General features: G+C 46.2%; 3 protein-coding genes across 3 annotated transcripts; all 3 read left to right on the top strand.

The window, feature by feature from the left end:
* The first annotated feature begins 332 nt into the window (after positions 1-332).
* Positions 333-7,232, top strand: LOC145422686 (uncharacterized). Its single transcript, XM_080294293.1, has 7 exons — positions 333-1,173; positions 1,537-1,869; positions 1,956-2,054; positions 2,288-2,617; positions 4,774-5,100; positions 5,214-5,534; positions 5,637-7,232. Exons 1-7 carry the CDS (start codon positions 732-734, stop codon positions 5,726-5,728), a joined length of 1,944 nt encoding a protein of 647 aa, XP_080150419.1. The 5' UTR covers positions 333-731; the 3' UTR covers positions 5,729-7,232.
* A 565-nt stretch (positions 7,233-7,797) lies between these two features.
* LOC145422684 (uncharacterized) lies at positions 7,798-12,641 on the top strand. Its single transcript, XM_080294287.1, has 2 exons — positions 7,798-9,015; positions 11,818-12,641. The coding sequence occupies exons 1-2, from the start codon at positions 8,044-8,046 to the stop codon at positions 12,079-12,081; spliced, it is 1,236 nt and encodes a 411-aa protein (XP_080150413.1). The 5' UTR covers positions 7,798-8,043; the 3' UTR covers positions 12,082-12,641.
* A 1,414-nt stretch (positions 12,642-14,055) lies between these two features.
* On the top strand, positions 14,056-16,802 carry LOC145423506 (uncharacterized). Its single transcript, XM_080296109.1, has 4 exons — positions 14,056-15,330; positions 15,691-16,023; positions 16,110-16,208; positions 16,432-16,802. Exons 1-4 carry the CDS (start codon positions 14,889-14,891, stop codon positions 16,800-16,802), a joined length of 1,245 nt encoding a protein of 414 aa, XP_080152235.1. The 5' UTR covers positions 14,056-14,888.
* Positions 16,803-21,334: the final 4,532 nt, after the last annotated feature.

Raw genomic sequence — 21,334 nt, 5'->3', positions numbered from 1 at the left:
TAAGCAGTTTTGGGCAAGTTATTTAAAAAAAACAATTAGTGAAGTTAGTTCTTCAAGTAACTGAGCTAGTAACTGAGTTACAATATTATAAAAATAAGTAATAAATAAATATTAGGAAAAGTAACTATTGTGTTACTTTAAAATAACGTTTAATCCTATGGCGTATAGGGCATAATTGGCCGTTTTTGACTACTTTTGATTTTACCTCTACATTTCATCTTTTAAAACTTGAAAAACTTAAAAACTCTTACCTTGTTTGGTATCATTCTTATCAGCACAACCTTTATGGCACAGACACACAGCTCTCGCTCTCACTCATCTGTACTGAGTTTCAGAAGCAGGGGCGATTCTAGGATCAGAGCTTTGGGGGTGCTGAGCATCCAGAGAGCTGCCCAGCCAGGCAAGTAGGGCTGCACGATTTTGCATAAAATGAGAATCACGATTTTTTTTGCACTTATTAACTGCACATCAACTTCATAACAGTTGAGACTGAACATAAAAACAATAAATAAACATAAAAACAACAAATGTCTCACATTTTGTCGTTGCCGCAAAATGTTGTACTGCTTGAAATTCCGTCTCCACCGTTGCTCGACGCTGCGTGTATAGAGCAGGTAGTGCAACAATAGAAAAATAGTTGCGGGACGGCACTGTGTAGCGTTTGTCTAGGGTGTTGATCAGGGCTGTGTGCCCTGTAGTAGCTAGAATAGGCTCTGGACAAGGATCAGAGAATGCATGAAGTTAAACTTGGTTATTTTTTAACTCTGAGTCAAACCTACAACAGGAACTTGATTTGTGTTTGTGTTTCTGTCCTTCCAGTTTCCCAGCATGCTCTGGCTGTGGTGGTGGTGGATGTGAATGAGGGGGAAAGGTCTGTCCTGCTCTCCTGTCTGTACTCAGATTCTATACTTGAGAAAAATTCAACAGTGATGTGGACTCGCAGTGACCTTGATCCCAAATCTGTACACCAACGACGAGAAGAAGGAGACGATGTTAGAGGACAAAACCAGCGTTACAGCAGACGCACATCAATGAATCGTTACGCTTTCATCATTAAAGACTTCAGCCTCACTCTGAGGAAACCCACAAAGACTGACAGCGGCAACTACACCTGCTCCATCAGTGCTGGAGGAAAAGAACGAAAACTCAGAGACATCCAGCTGCAGGTCAAAGGTCAGTAACAAACTCAACACCTGCTGTAATTACAGGTCATAAGTCAGTACTGCAGGGAAAGGTTAAAGATTAAACGAACGCAAAACAAGTACAAACGTTTGTGGAAACAGCAAAACATGAGAAACAAAGCAGATAAAATGTGTTCTTAGTTCTATAACTTCTGAAAGACATGAGCTCTGTTTCATGTAGGTTCTACTGCTTGTGTGCAGATGTGTTTGTGTTTAGCTCAGAGAGGTTCAGCACACTCACGTCTGTACATATATCATACATGCATTAAAAGTTTATGCATGGCCCAACACAAAACCTTTAGCGGTATTTTGCTTCCGCTTCTACAGTTTATGTTTTGGTTTCTTGTCCTCTCAGACCAGCAGGTGGAGGTGAAGGTGAGGGAAGGGTCACAGTCTGTCATCCTGCCCTGCAACACAACACCTGACCTGCCTGAGGACACCACAGTGGAGTGGACTCGCTCTGACCTCGGACTCATCACAGTCCATGAGTATTCTAACAGAAATGATGACCTTATAACTCAGGACGAAGTTTACAGAGACCGAACGATGATGAGTGAAGACCTGCTGAGAACTGGAGACCTCAGTCTGACCCTGAAACACCCCAAAGTGAAAGACACGGGACGATACATCTGCACCATCTACAGGGACAAAGACATCCTGACACAGAAAGTAGTGCTGCAGGTCAAAAGTAGGTGCTGGAGATAAAGGTCAAAGGTCAATACTGTAGACACAGGTCAGAGATTAGAAGTCATTTTGTTTTATGTTTCCCCACAGAACCATTTCCATCCTGGGTCAAAGATCTTCTGGTTCTCCTGTTTGTCTTTGTGATTTTTGGAGGTCTTTTATATTATTTACGTCACTATTACATGTCAGGTAAGAGTCTTTCCTACTACACTACCCATAATACCAGTGGTTAACAGGTGGCCTCTGGTGGCCTCTTGACTGTGTTCAGACCAGACACATGAGATCGTGAGATCAAAGAACGAGTCAGGAACAAACTGAGACACAATCTGATTGAGACTAGAAGGCAAGGAGGGCGCAGGGAGGTCATGTGACCATCACAGCTGCTGCTGATGTCATCGTGTTGTGCTTTGTTGTCCTCTCAGATTACCAAGTGGAGGTGGATTCAGGGGTGGCGTCTGTCAAGCTGCCCTGCAAAACTATATTTAAATTCCTAAAACACACTAAAGTGGAGTGGAGGGACAGAAACAACAGGAAGGTCCATGTGTATCAGAACGGCTCTGAGCAGCCTGAAAAACAGCACCGGTTTTACAGAAACCGAACAGAGATGAAGAGCACATCTCTGCTGAAACCTGGAGACCTCAGTCTGACCCTGGCATATCCAACGGATGACGACAACTTCACCTACACCTGTACCATCTACAGCAGGAAAGGAAACATACTGACAAGGAAAAATGTGCACCTCCATGTCAGAGGTCAGTGCTGCTTATACAGGTCAAAGGTTTTGACACACTAGACTAGACACACTGACATGAGACAAAGACCAAAGTAAAACAGGAAACACACCAACTGAACTCTAGACATGAAAACTGAGGAGACAGAAAATAGAGTCCTAAAAAGCAGGACAGAAAGGCACAAAGAAAGCACAAAACATAGTTTTTACCTTGTTTCTCCCCGAATCCCACACAGTGCTCACGTCTGTGGCGTGAATTGTGACAACCCCAACTCCAAATCTGTACAGTGGCTTCTCTCAGTTCCCAATACCTAGTGAGAAAACACATGAATTAAACTGCCAAGCAACACACACACAAAGTTCTCACTAACAAACCCATCGTGAACTCAATGATCCAGCACCGACTGAAGCTCAGCCACTCGCTTAAGTAGAGAGGCAACTGATGAAGGCAATCAGCTGGCTTCAGAGCAGGAACTCTCCTCAGCCTGATGATTCTTGTAATTCTTTCTTCCGGATACACACACTCATGTCCAAACACCTATACACATAAACAGGGACAAGGCTGTGCAGAGATTTTTAGATGGGCGGGTGCTCAAAGTTCAAAAGGGGCACAGAGAAAAGGCCGAATAACAACAACCCGCATTCATCAACAATCTAATATGGAATCACATCATACTATATCACTGTCATCAGGTGGGGACAAGGCAAAGCAAACATATTCCATGTTTACCTGATGGGTACAATGTTGCTCTTGTGGGGTTTCTGCTGCTCCTGCTGTGATAGTGCTGGAGGGCAGGGCTGTGCTGATCCGAGACTGTAGACATTAAATGCAAAGATTGGTGAAGGTGCTTGGAACCATAAGGAAACAAAATAAACTCGGCTCTGCCTGTGACTCAGTTTGCCTCTCTTACTCTTTCATCTCATCTCATCTATCACTCTCCACTCGATGTCCATCTGACAACAAGGCACAGTTTGCTATTGCATTAATCTATTATTTAATTATCCACACTTCACAAATCTTGCACCTAATCCATAACAAAGTAATGATAGACAATGTTATAGAACTATTCTTACGAAGCATTTATAGACCGTGTTATATCATGAATAATAATTTTTAAAAATCTATACACATAAAACAAACACTAATATAATCTGTTTCTTAATGTGTTTTCTTTAACATACAGTGTGTCTTTTTTAATATCATAATAATCCATAATTATGCTGATATGCATATCATCATATTGCATATGCAAGTCCCTCAGAAAGGCAGGAAAAGCCCTGTAACTTACTTTAAAACCAAATATGTTCCCTAAAACCGTGGACAGAACTACAGACCCATGACAGTTGTCTTTTTTCATGTAATTTGAACAAGCCTCTTAAAAAGTCGGTGATCACAGTCGGCCTCTCTCGGTTTTTATTACCACTGTTCATTTTAAAGCTCGGTTTTTAAAACCTTATGATGTAACTACAGCCCAGCCCATGCAGCAGTATAATAATGACTAAGATTATATTGGAGTGGGCCTGATACTCATGTCCCATGACAGGCCCATGACAGTGCTGCCATCAAATTGCCTTTCTTTGCTTTGACTCTGTCTCCAACAAGAGGTGAAGCAGATGTTCTTACATTAATGGAATCACTAATACAACAGATCACCTGAAAACGAGTAATGAATTTGCTGAAACAGATGTCTTTATTAATGAATTGTACTGACTAGTCTGTATTTCTCTCAGCTGAGCTGTTTCTGAAAGAAGAACTCGTTCATGTCACAGAACAGACGTCTTTATGACATAATGTATCTGGCATGCAGAGAATCATGTTCATTTAGATGTTGCTGACATTTAAAATTCAGTTTTGCTTTTATTTTGAAACATTTTTATTTTATTTCAATATTTTTTTAGTCTGAATAAATCAAACTTGCTTGATAGGACAGCTCTCAGGTAACAAGATGGCAAAAAAGTCTTTGACTCTGAAATAAAACAGCAGAGTTCTTTAAGACAGAGCTCTGCTGCTGATTAGACAGAAACCAAATAAGACAGTTTCTGTTCAGTTGAACATGTTTCAGACTGGAACCAGTCAAACTTGATTTCATTGCAAAGATGCCATTTTCTCCATTCAGACAAAACATGTTCAGAGCTGCTTCTGCTGCACAGCTCATGTTGTGTTTTGACTCCTCTCAGTCCCCCAGGTGGAGGTGGATTCAGGGGAGGCATCTGTCCTGCTGCCCTGCAAAACTACTATAAACCTGCCTAAAGATGCTAAAGTGAAGTGGATGACCAGATTCAACAGGAAGGTCCACGTGTATGAGAACGGATCTGACCAGCTTGAAGATCAGGACAACCATTACAGAGACCGAACACAGATGAATAAAGACCTGCTGAAAACTAGAGACCTCAGTCTGACCCTGAAAGACCCCACAGACTGGGACACAGACATCTACACCTGCACCGTCTGCAACAGGGAGGGGAAAAAAATCCTGATGAAACAAGTGGAGCTGAAAGTCAGAGGTCAGTGCTGCTGCTGGGTGTGAGCTGCAGAAGAAGAAGAGATGATGAGATCTTCATGAACACAAATCTTATTTTGTGCTTTAGACTGTTTATGAAATTTGTTGTCCTCTCAGTCTGTCAGGTGGAGGTGGAGGAGGGGGCGGAGTCTGTAGAGCTACCTTTCAAAACCACAAAAGAGCTGCCTGCAGATGCTAAGGTGGTGTGGTGGAACAATGATGACAGGAAGGTCCACGTGTATAAGAACGGCTCTGATCAGCCTGGAGAACAGCACCAGGTTTACAGAGACCGAACAAAGATGAAGAGAAGATCTCTGCTGAAGCCTGGAGACCTCAGTCTGACCCTGAAACAGCCCACAGAGAGAGACAGTGGGAGATACAGCTGTAGAGTCTACGGGGAGATCAAGAGATACAAAAGAGTGCTGCTCAGAGTCAAAGGTTTGTGTGTGTGTGTGTGTGTGTGTGTGTGTGTGTGTGTGTGTGTGTGTGTGTGTGTGTGTGTCTTACTGTGTGTGTGACTGTCTTGTGTCTCCTCTGCAGGGAGAGTTCAGGTCCAGGATCAAACAGGGGACATCAGGAACAGAAGCAGCTCCATTGATCTGACTCCTCTGATGGCTGATCAATCAGTTTGATCTGTGTGTTTGTGCATTTTCTACCTTAAATGTCCTGTATATTGACTGTTACCTGTAATGTCACTTTCTGACCAACAGCTGGCGCTCTTACAAATACCAGATCTGATTTGACTGCAGTTATATCAGAGGACATTTGGCCTCAGTCAGATGTGACTTGTGTCCAGTCACATCTGTCAGTGACCTGTAACACTGATGAATCGCTAATGAATTGATACACATTACGTATTAAGCAGAATATTGGGCTATTATTAATCTGAAGATTTAAGAACTGCTGCTGGAGCTGATGCTCAGTAATAAATAAATACACACAACACAAAATGCTTTTGCAGGTACCATGTATTTAAACAAAATCAAGGAAAAACAAGGGAAGAAAAGGAAAAATGTAAACAATCACCCTTTTCTTTTTTTTCGCCTGTCCTGTTTGGTTCTTTTGCCATCAGAATTATTGTCTAAAGGCCAAAAAAGATGCCCAATGCATTTACTTTACCAAATGGACCATCCCAGCCTTGCCGTATTGGTCTATTGATTCACCTTTGCTTTTATTGTTTATTTTATTTTATTTTCACTTGCTACACACGGGACAGACATGACTGGGGAAAAGAAAAGGGAGAAAGAAAGAGGGAAAGAAAAACAGCGGTGAAGAGGAACGATGATAAAGGGCAAAAAACAAAAACCAACAAAACAGACAAAAAATGCATATATCAACCACCTGGATCACCTGTTGAGAAAGAAAAAAGAGAAAACAAGCAAAAAAAGAGACCAATATAATAAACAACATCATCGCGATTATCTATGTGAATATAACAGTAAATACTAAATATTGAATATTATTGTGCAGCACGTAGGATCGACAGCGCTCAGTGCGCTTTGGTTTGACAGTGTGGGCAGTTGTTGGTAGACGTATAACCCATCTTGAACATCCGATAACCTGTATTGAATTAATTGCAGACTGGGATTTCTAATTAAATGAAAGGTTTTTAAGCAAATCTGAGACCAGAAGTTTTGGTCTAAGTTAACTGATAAATCCGCTTCCCATTGAATCTCAGGGGTTAGAAGTTCATAGGTCACGATGCAGGGTCTCACACTATACGGCCTGATGCTCTGATGCGACCTGAGTGCTCAGACTGTGCATCCATAACATGAAGCTTATCATACAAAATCTGTCCCTTGCTCTCCCTCTCTCTGTCTTTCACTCACACAGACACACACCACCATCAACTTTGCTAAATTACTAATGAAAAACATTGACCAGGCAGCTGTGATTGAGCAGCAATGTCCATCCAACTCTTTTCATGGTTGTTGTAGTCGTGATAATTTTGTGAGGCCACATTGAAAAGCCTCGGATACGGAAGCGTAGAGCTGCCACCCAGGCAAAAGAAAAATAGAGCTATATCACGTAATACCGGGATATATCACACATGAAAAGTATATTGTTCTAACAATACTCAGGCGTGAAACTAGGAGGAAAGCCGACGTCCTCCTCTTCCCTCAAAAGTGATCTGTGGCCGGTCGGACTTCATTCCACAGATGTGCTTTAACAAAGTGTGAAGCTGAACTCTGAGCTGTGACAGTGTGAGCAGTGTGAGAGTGTCAGTAGATGATCAGCAGAGGAAAGTGAAGCTGCTGTGAGCTGATGTCCTGAAGGGCAACACCTTTTTTGCTCATAATACCCCCCCCCACACACACACACACACACACCCCAAAGCAAGGCCGCCCTGGGCAACGGCCCATGTCGCCCCTATCAAAAAACCACCACTGCCTGGGAACAAAACAAACTATAGCCAAGGGTTAGATTGAAATATTGAGTCCTTAATTTCCATAGATTATTGTGGCTGACTTATAATAATAATAATAATAATAATAATAATAATAATAATAATAATAATAATAATAATAATGGATTGCATTTATATAGTGCTTTTCGAGAACCTCAAAGCGCTGTACAATTCCATTATTCATTCACTCTCACATTCACACACTGGTGGAGGCAAGTTACAGTTGTAGCCACAGCTGCCCTGGGGCAGGCTGACTGACTCAGAGGTGTGTTATGGTGTGTGGGGTTATAATATTATCATATGCCATGTTAGACCCTTAATTAAAGACTGTGAATCATTATGTAGTTCTAGTTTGCATTATTCTCCTGAATTAGAAGAAGGTGATAACTGTTACATAACCTGGTGATAAAGACCTGTGTGTGTGTGTACCTGTGTATAGTGCATTTCACAAGTGGTGCCGAAACCCAGTGTCCGGCCGGCGTGGGGTTGTCCGACCCACAGGCTGCGCCGCCCGCCCAGCCTTTGCAGTTTCTGGCGCAGATGCTGGTGGAGATGGCAAAGATGAGCCGGGACCAGGCGGCGGCCCAGCGGGCTCACCTGGCTGCGCTGCAGGAGCAGACGGACTGGCAGACGCTGGTTCTGGAGCGGCTGGTTGGGGCCGCTGCTCCGCCGAAGCCCCCGCCGCTGTCGGTGGCGATGCCCCGGATGGGGGACGGGGACGACCCCCAGGTTTTCCTGGAGACTTTTCATGCCACGGCGGAGGCCTGCCAGTGGCCGCAGGTGGAGTGGGCTCCGCGTTTGCTTCCTCTGCTGTCGGTGGAGGCTCAGACGGCGGCCCTGAGTCTGCCGCCGACCTCGAGGAGCAGCTTCCAGGACGTGAGCTGGGCGGTGGTGGACAGGATGGGGCTCACCGCTGAAGATCATCGCCGGCGGTTCCGGGCCTGTCGGCTAGCCGCGGCGGATCGGCCGTTTGCTTGGGCCCGGAAGCTGCGTGACGCGGCGGTGCGCTGGCTGCAGCCGGGATCGTCAGAGGGCGAGACGCTGCTGGTGGACAAGGTGGTGCTGGAGCAGTTCGTGGAGGGGCTGCCCGCAGAGACGGCGAGATGGGTCAGGTTCCACCGTCCCGCAAGCCTGGAGGTGGCGGTAACGTTGGCGGAGGACCACCTTGCCGCTAGAGCGGGGGAGCCCGGGGACAGCGGCCGGAGGCCGAGCAAACAAGCCCCAGTGCCAGCACCGAGGCGCCGGGTACCTGCGCCAGGGCAGGCAGAGCGGGCGCCGGCGCTGAGCCCCACTAATCCTTTTGCTGCGTTTGTGCCTTCCCAGGGATCAGACATGAGCAGTGCCGCCCCTGAGCCACGGAGAACAGCACAGACGCCGGGGCAGGAGTGCTGGAAGTGCGGGCAACCGGGACACCTGAGGAGGGACTGTCCTCTGATGGAAGTGGGGCAGGTGTTCCGCGTTGCCAGTGCCCCAGCACCCTCTCCCGGTCCAGGAGGGACATACAGCATTCCGGTAAGGACTCGAAGGGGTATACGCCATGCTTTGGTGGACACGGGCTGCATGCAGACCCTCGTGCACCAAGGCTTGGTTCGCCCCGGGGCATTGCTGGAGGCGGAATGGGTGGAGGTGAAGTGTGTTCATGGTGATGTTCACAGGTATCCCATAGTGCCGCTGTTATTAAAGTATAAGGGCAAAACGCATAGAGTAACGGCTGCGGTTAGCCCGCACCTGTCGCATCCCCTAATTCTGGGCACGAATTGGCCGGGGTTTCATCATCTGTTGGGACAGTATGTGGGGATGCGATCACGACCGTTAGTAGCATGTAGTGTCTGCGCGGCGCTCAGCGGTGACGCGGGGTCGTCCGACACTGACTCCGGGGAGGGGGAGACGGCGGGTCCTTCATGGGAAGCCCCGCCGGCTCTGGAAGTTTCCTCCACGGGTGATTTCCCACTGGAGCAGTCTCGTGATGACACCCTACGCTCAGCCTTTGACCAGGTGATTGAGATTGATGGTCACGTGGTGCGCCCTGAAGCCGTGCGGACCTAACCGCGCTTCATTTTATCAAAGCATAGGTTATATCGAGTGAGTCGTGACACTCGCACGGAGGAGACACACACCCAGTTGTTGGTGCCGCAGGGCCGCCGGGAAACGATTTTCCAGGCGGCTCATTATAACCCCACGGCAGGGCATATGGGATACGAAAAAACTCTGGAGCGAATAACGGCCCGATTTTATTGGCCGGGCATCCGAGCGGATGTGCGCCGCTGGTGCGCATCCTGCCCGGACTGCCAACTTGTTAATCAGCCGGCCATACCAAAAGCGCCTTTGCGCCCGCTCCAACTCATGGAGGTCCCGTTTGAGCGCATTGGCATGGACCTCATCGGGCCGTTTCATCGGAGTGCACGCGGCTACCGCTTTGTATTAATACTGGTGGATTATGCAACGCGGTACCCGGAAGCAGTCCCGCTGCGCACCATCTCTGCAAAGAGTGTGGCGCAGGCACTGTTTCAGGTCATCTCCCGAGTCGGAATCCCGAAAGAGATACTGACTGACCAGGGCACGTCGTTTATGTCTCGTACACTGCGGGAACTGTACGAATTTCTGGGCATTAAATCTATTCGGACCTGCGTCTACCACCCCCAGACGGATGGGCTGGTGGAGCGGCTGAATAAGACTTTAAAGTCCATGATTCGTAAGTTCATTAACGAGGATGAACGCAATTGGGATCGCTGGCTAGACCCTCTGTTATTTGCAGTGCGGGAGGTGCCCCAGGCCTCCACGGGATTTTCTCCCTTTGAATTGCTGTTCGGCAGGAAGCCGCGTGGGGTGCTCGACCTGATTAAAGAAAGCTGGGAGGACGGTCCGAGCCCCGCCAAGAATGAGATTCAGTACGTGTTGGACCTGAGAGCGAAACTCCACACTTTGGGGAGGTTGTCACGGGAGAATTTGCTCCAGGCTCAGCAGCGTCAGCAACGCCTGTATGACAGAGGGGCTAGACTCAGGCAATTTTCACCGGGAGACAAAGTGCTTGTATTACTCCCTTCTTCCAGCTCGAAGTTGCTCGCCAAGTGGCAAGGACCCTTTGTGGTCACACGGTGAGTCTGGGACGTTGACTATGAGGTCGCTCGGTCGGACAGGGGAGGGGCCACGCAGATTTATCACCTCAATCTCCTTAAAGAGTGGAGAGAGGTTGAAACCGCTTCTCTGGTAAGCCTGGTTAAGGAGAGAGATGAGTTGGGGCCGGAGGTGCCAAATTCCATCATCCCCGCCTCCCTCCCTTGTGATGACCATCTCACACAGGCCCAGAGAGCGGACGTTGTCGCGTTACAACAGCGTTTTGCAGATGTGTTCTCCCCCCTGCCCGGCCGCACGTCTCTCATTGAGCATCATTTTGTAACGCAGCCTGGCGTGACGGTGCGTTCACGGCCCTACAGGATTCCTGAGCATAAACTGCAAATCGTGCAGAGGGAATTGGCTGAAATGCTGAAAATGGGAGTGATAGAAGAGTCGCACAGCGCCTGGTGTAGCCCCATCGTTCTTGTGGTGAAGAAGGATGGGTCTATACGGTTCTGTGTCGACTATCGCAAGGTGAATGAAGTGTCACGTTTTGATGCTTATCCCATGCCCCGGGTCGACGAGCTCCTGGATCGGCTGGGCACGGCCCGTTTTTTCACGACCCTGGATTTGACCAAGGGCTACTGGCAGATTCCCTTGTCTGCCGAGTCCAGGGAGAAAACGGCCTTCTCCACTCCGTACGGGTTGTACCAATTCGTTACGCTTCCGTTCGGCTTGTTCGGAGCCCCTGCCACCTTTCAGTGCCTCATGGACCGGGTGCTGCGTCCGCACGCTGCATATGCTGCTGCCTACCTGGATGACGTGATCATCCACAGCGACACCTGGGCGGAGCATGTGCAGCGGGTGGTCGCGGTACTGGAGTCCCTGAGGAGGGCGGGGCTCACAGCCAACCCGAAGAAGTGTGCGGTTGGACGAAGGGAGGTACAGTATCTGGGGTACCACTTGGGGGGCGGGCAGGTGCGTCCACAGGTGGAAAAGACGGCGGCTATCGCATCCTGCCTGCGCCCCAGGACTAAAAAGGAGGTGAGACGGTTTCTGGGGCTGGCAGCTTACTATCAGCGTTTCGTGCCAGGGTTTGCGCAGCTGACCAGCCCCTTGACCGATCTCACCCGAAAGGGTGCTCCAGATCTGGTTCAGTGGACGGGGCCGTGCCAGGCGGCGTTTGTGCAGGTGAAAAAGTCTCTCTGTGGGGAGCCGCTGCTTCACACTCCTAACTTTTCCCTCCCTTTTGTTCTGCAGACTGACGCCTCGAACAGAGGGCTGGGGGCCGTTTTGTCCCAGCAGGTAAGGGGGGACGACCGTCCCGTTCTTTACATCAGTCGGAAGCTGGCGGAGCGTGAAAGACGGTACAGCACTGTGGAGAAGGAGTGCTTGGCTATCCGCTGGGCGGTCGACTCCCTTCGCTATTACCTCCTGGGGCGCTCATTCACCCTCTGCTCGGACCACGCCCCGCTGCAGTGGCTCCACCGCATGAAGGATGCCAACGCCCGGATCACCCGGTAGTATCTGGCTTTACAGCCCTTTAAGTTCAAGGTGGTCCATAGGCCAGGGGCGCAGATGGCGGTGGCCGATTTCCTGTCTCGCTCGCGGGGGGGGGGAGTAGGTTCGGCCGGACGGCTCCCCGGCCTCAGCCGGGCGGTGGGGGTGTGTGGCGGAGGTGTGGTCCCGGGCGCGGCTGCAGGGGAGGAGTGGTGCAGTGGGCTCAACGGGGCGGTGCTGGAGATGCCAGTGTGAACAGCTGATGGCGATTTGGACTGATAATGGTTTCCTTCCCTTTTTATAGTGAGACGGAGAGGAGCGGAGGGGAGGAAATCAGCTGGGACCGACAGCTGTCAGACTGTGTTCAGTCATAACCTGGGAAAACTGTAAATAAATGTGGAACCTGGTGATAAAGACCTGTGTGTGTGTGTACCTGTGTATAGTGCATTTCACAAAGAGTTTGAGCAATGCTCCACCATTTTGAGATCTGATGCTGTCTGCGTACGGTGTCCATCTCCCACGCGTGTGATCATTAAAATCATCGTTTGACTCAACCCGGCCGGACCAGTGTTGTTATTGTGGTTTTTCCTCTTGTATACATCCCCAATATTTGAATCCGTAACAGGTGCCAGTAGAAATCACTGATTAAAATAAACATAAAAAAAGCCTGTCACATATTGAAAGGTTTTACTGTTCAGTTTTCAGCTGTTTTTGTTTTACATTTCAAATATGTGTGCAGCCAGACATCATGTCAGGCTGCCAAAACTGACTCCTAAGAAAAGGGGAGACTTGTGTTTCCTCATAGTTTTACACCTGTTGATCCACTTTCTATCATCCACACAAAGAACCTTCAAATCCCTGCAGATCTGTCAGCTGATCATGCCCTCTCCTGTGATTGGCTGAGCTTCATGCCTGGAAAAGTTCTTTCACACTGTTCACCCTGGAGCTGCTTTATGTCCATGATCTGAATGGAAACACATCTGCATCATTGTAGCTACAGTCGATGTTTCAGTGTTAGGACTGAAGGTGGAGCTTTGTGCGTGTTGGGCTGAGGCTGAAGCAGTCCCCCCCAACGGGAGCGCTCAGGCGTGAAACTAGGAGGAAAGCCGACGTCCTCCTCTTCCCTCAAAAGTGATCTGTGGCCGGTCGGACTTCATTCCACAGATGTGCTTTAACAAAGTGTGAAGCTGAACTCTGAGCTGTGACAGTGTGAGCAGTGTGAGAGTGTCAGTAGATGATCAGCAGAGGAAAGTGAAGCTGCTGTGAGCTGATGTCCTGAAGGGCTTTTAAAGAGTCTCTGAGTTTGACAGGAACATGAAGATGTTTGTGGTTTTTGTGATCCTCCTGCACGGTAAGTACACCTTCCTCTCTTTGCTCTCATCATCAGCTTTTCTCTTATCTCGCTCTAAAATGAATGTGTTGAAGTGCAGCAGGTCTTGAGACATGACAGCCCAGTGAGTTGCGTCAAAGTTCATGACTTGACTGAATCGGTCTGTCACAACGAACGAGCGGACGCAAGAGCAGGACTGTGCTGAAACTAAAAACAAACAATATCATCAGGAGCTATATACAAGGTACAAGTGAAAAGGAGCTCCAGGTAATTCAGGGACAAGGGAGGGAAAAACCACACACGCTTATGATCACACTCCAGGGATGAAAACACGGACAGGTCCAGGAAGATCTATATAAAAGAAAACATGACTACAAGTCAGGAAAAGACTAGAGACGAGAATTTACAGGAAATAGCCGGGGCTACACTGACTAGTGTCGTTCAACGATCCAGCAGTCAGAAACACTGAGCTGTCACCTTGAGCAGAGGCTCGAGTGACAAGATAATGAGCAGCAGGTGAGTAATTATTTTCAGGGCACAGGCCTGAGGGTGGAACCCACAACAAGTTCAACCCTGCAGAGAACAGTGAGGGAGAGAGAAAGAAGAGAGAAACAACAACAACAGTGCGATCTCAGAGGTGAACGCCAGGGAGACACGGGAAAGCATGACAGTTTCTGTCAAACACTGGATTAGTTTATCTGGCTGTTTGTCACAGGCAGCTGGAAAACACATGGTCCGATAGTCGTTCCTGTTATACTACTTCATAATCCATGTCAAGTCCTTTGGTTGCTTGAATGTGCAAAGTTCTCTGGAAAACAGTGAAGCTCCATCACCTCCAAACAGTGAGAGCCTCTATGGTTTTTAGATATGCTCTACACTAAAAGATAGAAGATAAAAATATTTCTGTATGGAATATAGATTCCTAATAGCAACAAGATTCCTCCTTGTGAATTAATAAGTAAATATGTCATGTTGCCTTTGTAACATGTTTTGGAGCATTTGTGGACTGTTGGAGTGAAAAACTGTGACTGTCCTGAAGGAGTGTGACTGCTCATCTGTCTTGTCACACAAGATGGAAATTATGGCCTGTGAGGTTTGTTATAATTCTCCAGTTTCTGTGTTACTGACATTGTATCAATAGTTTTTTTGAATTGGGAAAAGAATGCTGTGTATAACTGAAGCTGTTATGCGTTCTTGGGCTACATGGTGTTCTGGTGGTTAGCACTGTTGCCTCTGAGCACAAAGGTCCTGAGTCCAACTCCACTGCTTCTCTGGGGTCTTTTTGTGTGGAGTTTGCATGTTCTCCTCATGTTTACGTCGGTTCCCTATAGGTACTCTGGCTTCCTCCAATGTCCAAAGAAATGCAGTTCATGGTATTAGGTTAATTTGTAATTCATTGGTGTGAACATGTGAATGGTTAGTCCTGGGACAAGCTGGTGATCTGTCCAGGGTGTAACCCCTCCCCCCCGTGACCCTGACTAGGATAAGTGGAATAGGATGGATGAAGATAATGTTGGTTGTATTGCATCTTTTAACTCTGGGTCAAACCCACAACATTCATTTGATTTTTGTTCGTGTCTCTGTCCTTCCAGTTTCCCAGCATGCTCTGGCTGTGGTGGTGGTGGAGGTGAATGAGGGGGAAAGGTCTGTCCTACTATCATGTCTGTACTCAGGTTCTATACCTGAGGACAATCCAACAGTGATGTGGACTCGCAGTGACCTTGATCCCAAATCTGTACACCAACAACGAGAAGGAGACGATCTTACAGGACAAAACCAGCGTTACAGCAGACGCACATCAATGAATCGTTACGCTTTGATCATTAAAGACTTCAGCCTCACTCTGAGGAAACCCACAAAGACTGACAGCGGCAACTACACCTGCTCCATCAGTGCTGGAGGGAAAGAACGAAAACTCAGAGACATCCAGCTGCTGGTCAAAGGTCAGCATCAAATTCTAACACCTGCTGTGATTACATGTCGTATTCAGTACTACAGAGAAAGGTCAGAGGTTAAATGAAAGCAAAGTATTTCTTAAACGGTTTCTGAAGGTCTTGATGAGCCCAGCAGGAACGTTTGTAGACTTGACCTCAGTGAAAACAGCAAAACAAGAGAAGCAAAGCAGAAGAAATTCGTTCTGTGCATGTGCAGATGTGTTTATGTTTACCTCTGGGAGGTTCAGCACACACACATCTGTACATACATTAAACACATTAAAATTTTATGCATGGCCCAACACAAAACTTTTAGAGGCCTTTTGCTGCCACTTCTATGGTTGACACTTTGGTTTCTTGTCTTCTCAGACCAGCAGGTGGAGGTGAAGGTGAGGGAAGGGTCAGAGTCTGTCATCCTGCCCTGCAACACAACACCTGACCTGCCTGAGGACACCACAGTGGAGTGGACTCGCTCTGACCTCGGACTCATCACAGTCCATGAGTATTCTAACAGAAATGATGACCTTATGACTCAGGACGAAGTTTACAGAGACCGAACGATGATGAGTGAAGACCTGCTGAGAACTGGAGACTTCAGTCTGACCCTGAAACACCCCAAAGTGAAAGACACGGGACGATACATCTGCACCATCTACAGGGACAAAGACATCCTGAGAAAAAAAGTCATGCTGCAGGTCAAAAGTCAGTGCTGGAGATAAAGGTCAAAGGTCAATACTGTAGACACAGCTTAGAGATTAGAAGTCATTTTGTTTTATGTTTCCCCACAGAACCATTTCCATCCTGGGTCAAAGATCTTCTGGTTCTCCTGTTTGTCTTTGGGATTTTTGGAGGTCTTTTATATTATTTACATCACTATTACATGTCAGGTAAGAGTCTTTCCTACTACACTACCCATAATACCAGTGGTTAACAGGTGGCCTCTTGACTGTGTTCAGACCAGACACATGAGATCTTGAGATCAAAGAACGAGTCAGGAACAAACTGAGACACAATCTGATTGAGACTAGAAGGCAAGGAGGGCGCAGGGAGGTCATGTGACCATCACAGCTGCTGCTGATGTCATCGTGTTGTGCTTTGTTGTCCTCTCAGATTACCAAGTGGAGGTGGATTCAGGGGTGGCGTCTGTCAAGCTGCCCTGCAAAACTATATTTAAATTCCTAAAACACACTAAAGTGGAGTGGAGGGACAGAAACAACAGGAAGGTCCATGTGTATCAGAACGGCTCTGACCAGCCTGAAAAACAGCACCGGTTTTACAGAAACCGAACAGAGATGAAGAGCACATCTCTGCTGAAACCTGGAGACCTCAGTCTGACCCTGGCATATCCAACGGATGACGACAACTTCACCTACACCTGTACCATCTACAGCAGGAAAGGAAACATACTGACAAGGAAAAATGTGCAGCTCCATGTCAGAGGTCAGTGCTGCTTATACAGGTCAAAGGTTTTGACACACTAGACTAGACACACTGACATGAGACAAAGACCAAAGTAAAACAGGAAACACACCAACTGAACTCTAGACATGAAAACTGAGGAGACAGAAAATAGAGTCCTAAAAAGCAGGACAGAAAGGCACAAAGAAAGCACAAAACATAGTTTTTACCTTGTTTCTCCCCGAATCCCACACAGTGCTCACGTCTGTGGCGTGAATTGTGACAACCCCAACTCCAAATCTGTACAGTGGCTTCTCTCAGTTCCCAATACCTAGTGAGAAAACACATGAATTAAACTGCCAAGCAACACACACACAAAGTTCTCACTAACAAACCCATCGTGAACTCAATGATCCAGCACCGACTGAAGCTCAGCCACTCGCTTAAGTAGAGAGGCAACTGATGAAGGCAATCAGCTGGCTTCAGAGCAGGAACTCTCCTCAGCCTGATGATTCTTGTAATTCTTTCTTCCGGATACACACACTCATGTCCAAACACCTATACACATAAACAGGGACAAGGCTGTGCAGAGATTTTTAGATGGGCGGGTGCTCAAAGTTCAAAAGGGGCACAGAGAAAAGGCCGAATAACAACAACCCGCATTCATCAACAATCTAATATGGAATCACATCATACTATATCACTGTCATCAGGTGGGGACAAGGCAAAGCAAACATATTCCATGTTTACCTGATGGGTACAATGTTGCTCTTGTGGGGTTTCTGCTGCTCCTGCTGTGATAGTGCTGGAGGGCAGGGCTGTGCTGATCCGAGACTGTAGACATTAAATGCAAAGATTGGTGAAGGTGCTTGGAACCATAAGGAAACAAAATAAACTCGGCTCTGCCTGTGACTCAGTTTGCCTCTCTTACTCTTTCATCTCCTCATCTCATCTATCACTCTCCACTCGATGTCCATCTGACAACAAGGCACAGTTTGCTATTGCATTAATCTATTATTTAATTATCCACACTTCACAAATCTTGCACCTAATCCATAACAAAGTAATGATAGACAATGTTATAGAACTATTCTTACGAAGCATTTATAGACCGTGTTATATCATGAATAATAATTTTTAAAAATCTATACACATAAAACAAACACTAATATAATCTGTTTCTTAATGTGTTTTCTTTAACATACAGTGTGTCTTTTTTAATATCATAATAATCCATAATTATGCTGATATGCATATCATCATATTGCATATGCAAGTCCCTCAGAAAGGCAGGAAAAGCCCTGTAACTTACTTTAAAACCAAATATGTTCCCTAAAACCGTGGACAGAACTACAGACCCATGACAGTTGTCTTTTTTCATGTAATTTGAACAAGCCTCTTAAAAAGTCGGTGATCACAGTCGGCCTCTCTCGGTTTTTATTACCACTGTTCATTTTAAAGCTCGGTTTTTAAAACCTTATGATGTAACTACAGCCCAGCCCATGCAGCAGTGTAATAATGACTAATAATATATTGGAGTGGGCCTGATACTCATGTCCCAGGACAGGCCCATGACAGTGCTGCCATCAAATTGCCTTTCTTTGCTTTGACTCTGTCTCCAACAAGAGGTGAAGCAGATGTTCTTACATTAATGGAATCACTAATACAACAGATCACCTGAAAACGAGTAATGAATTTGCTGAAACAGATGTCTTTATTAATGAATTGTACTGACTAGTCTGTATTTCTCTCAGCTGAGCTGTTTCTGAAAGAAGAACTCGTTCATGTCACAGAACAGACGTCTTTATGACATAATGTATCTGGCATGCAGAGAATCATGTTCATTTAGATGTTGCTGACATTTAAAATTCAGTTTTGCTTTTATTTTGAAACATTTTTATTTTATTTCAATATTTTTTTAGTCTGAATAAATCAAACTTGCTTGATAGGACAGCTCTCAGGTAACAAGATGGCAAAAAAGTCTTTGACTCTGAAATAAAACAGCAGAGTTCTTTAAGACAGAGCTCTGCTGCTGATTAGACAGAAACCAAATAAGACAGTTTCTGTTCAGTTGAACATGTTTCAGACTGGAACCAGTCAAACTTGATTTCATTGCAAAGATGCCATTTTCTCCATTCAGACAAAACATGTTCAGAGCTGCTTCTGCTGCACAGCTCATGTTCTGTTGTGACTCCTCTCAGTCCCCCAGGTGGAGGTGGATTCAGGGGAGGCATCTGTCCTGCTGCCCTGCAAAACTACTATAAACCTGCCTAAAGATGCTAAAGTGAAGTGGATGACCAGATTCAACAGGAAGGTCCACGTGTATGAGAACGGATCTGACCAGCTTGAAGATCAGGACAACCATTACAGAGACCGAACACAGATGAATAAAGACCTGCTGAAAACTAGAGACCTCAGTCTGACCCTGAAAGACCCCACAGACTGGGACACAGACATCTACACCTGCACCGTCTGCAACAGAGAGGGGGAAAAAATCCTGATGAAACAAGTGGAGCTGAAAGTCAGAGGTCAGTGCTGCTGCTGGGTGTGAGCTGCAGAAGAAGAAGAGATGATGAGATCTTCATGAACACAAATCTTATTTTGTGCTTTAGACTGTTTATGAAATTTGTTGTCCTTCAGTCTGTCAGGTGGAGGTGGAGGAGGGGGCGGAGTCTGTAGAGCTACCTTTCAAAACCACAAAAGAGCTGCCTGCAGATGCTAAGGTGGTGTGGTGGAACAATGATGACAGGAAGGTCCACGTGTATAAGAACGGCTCTGATCAGCCTGGAGAACAGCACCAGGTTTACAGAGACCGAACAAAGATGAAGAGAAGATCTCTGCTGAAGCCTGGAGACCTCAGTCTGACCCTGAAACAGCCCACAGAGAGAGACAGTGGGAGGTACAGCTGTAGAGTCTACGGGGAGATCAAGAGATACAAAAGAGTGCTGCTCAGAGTCAAAGGTTTGTGTGACTGTGTGTGTGTGTGTGTGTGTGTGTGTCTTACTGTGTGTGTGACTGTCTTGTGTCTCCTCTGCAGGGAGAGTTCAGGTCCAGGATCAAACAGGGGACATCAGGAACAGAAGCAGCTCCATTGATCTGACTCCTCTGATGGCTGATCAATCAGTTTGATCTGTGTGTTTGTGCATTTTCTACCTTAAATGTCCTGTATATTGACTGTTACCTGTAATGTCACTTTCTGACCAACAGCTGGCGCTCTTACAAATACCAGATCTGATTTGACTGCAGTTATATCAGAGGACATTTGGCCTCAGTCAGATGTGACTTGTGTCCAGTCACATCTGTCAGTGACCTGTAACACTGATGAATCGCTAATGAATTGATACACATTACGTATTAAGCAGAATATTGGGCTATTATTAATCTGAAGATTTAAGAACTGCTGCTGGAGCTGATGCTCAGTAATAAATAAATACACACAACACAAAATGCTTTTGCAGGTACCATGTATTTAAACAAAATCAAGGAAAAACAAGGGAAGAAAAGGAAAAATGTAAACAATCACCCTTTTCTTTTTTTTCGCCTGTCCTGTTTGGTTCTTTTGCCATCAGAATTATTGTCTAAAGGCCAAAAAAGATGCCCAATGCATTTACTTTACCAAATGGACCATCCCGGCCTTGCCGTATTGGTCTATTGATTCACCTTTGCTTTTATTGTTTATTTTATTTTATTTTCACTCGCTACAAACGGGACAGACATGACTGGGGAAAAGAAAAGGGAGAAAGAAAGAGGGACAGAAAAACAGCGGTGAAGAGGAACGATGATAAAGGGCAAAAAACAAAAACCAACAAAACAGACAAAAAATGCATATATCAACCACCTGGATCACCTGTTGAGAAAGAAAAAAGAGAAAACAAGCAAAAAAAGAGACCAATATAATAAACAACATCATCGCGATTATCTATGTGAATATAACAGTAAATACTAAATATTGAATATTATTGTGCAGCACGTAGGATCGACAGCGCTCAGTGCGCTTTGGTTTGACAGTGTGGGCAGTTGTTGGTAGACGTATAACCCATCTTGAACATCCGATAACCTGTATTGAATTAATTGCAGACTGGGATTTCTAATTAAATGAAAGGTTTTTAAGCAAATCTGAGACCAGAAGTTTTGGTCTAAGTTAACTGATAAATCCGCTTCCCATTGAATCTCAGGGGTTAGAAGTTCATAGGTCACGATGCAGGGTCTCACACTATACGGCCTGATGCTCTGATGCGACCTGAGTGCTCAGACTGTGCATCCATAACATGAAGCTTATCATACAAAATCTGTCCCTTGCTCTCCCTCTCTCTGTCTTTCACTCACACAGACACACACCACCATCAACTTTGCTAAATTACTAATGAAAAACATTGACCAGGCAGCTGTGATTGAGCAGCAATGTCCATCCAACTCTTTTCATGGTTGTTGTAGTCGTGATAATTTTGTGAGGCCACATTGAAAAGCCTCGGATACGGAAGCGTAGAGCTGCCACCCAGGCAAAAGAAAAATAGAGCTATATCACGTAATACCGGGATATATCACACATGAAAAGTATATTGTTCTAACAATACTCAGGCGTGAAACTAGGAGGAAAGCCGACGTCCTCCTCTTC

Source organism: Astatotilapia calliptera, chromosome 3, assembly GCF_964374335.1.
Source record: "Astatotilapia calliptera chromosome 3, fAstCal68.1, whole genome shotgun sequence".
In the NCBI taxonomy this organism is placed as follows: domain Eukaryota; kingdom Metazoa; phylum Chordata; class Actinopteri; order Cichliformes; family Cichlidae; genus Astatotilapia; species Astatotilapia calliptera.
This window is presented reverse-complemented; position numbering and strand designations above follow the sequence as displayed.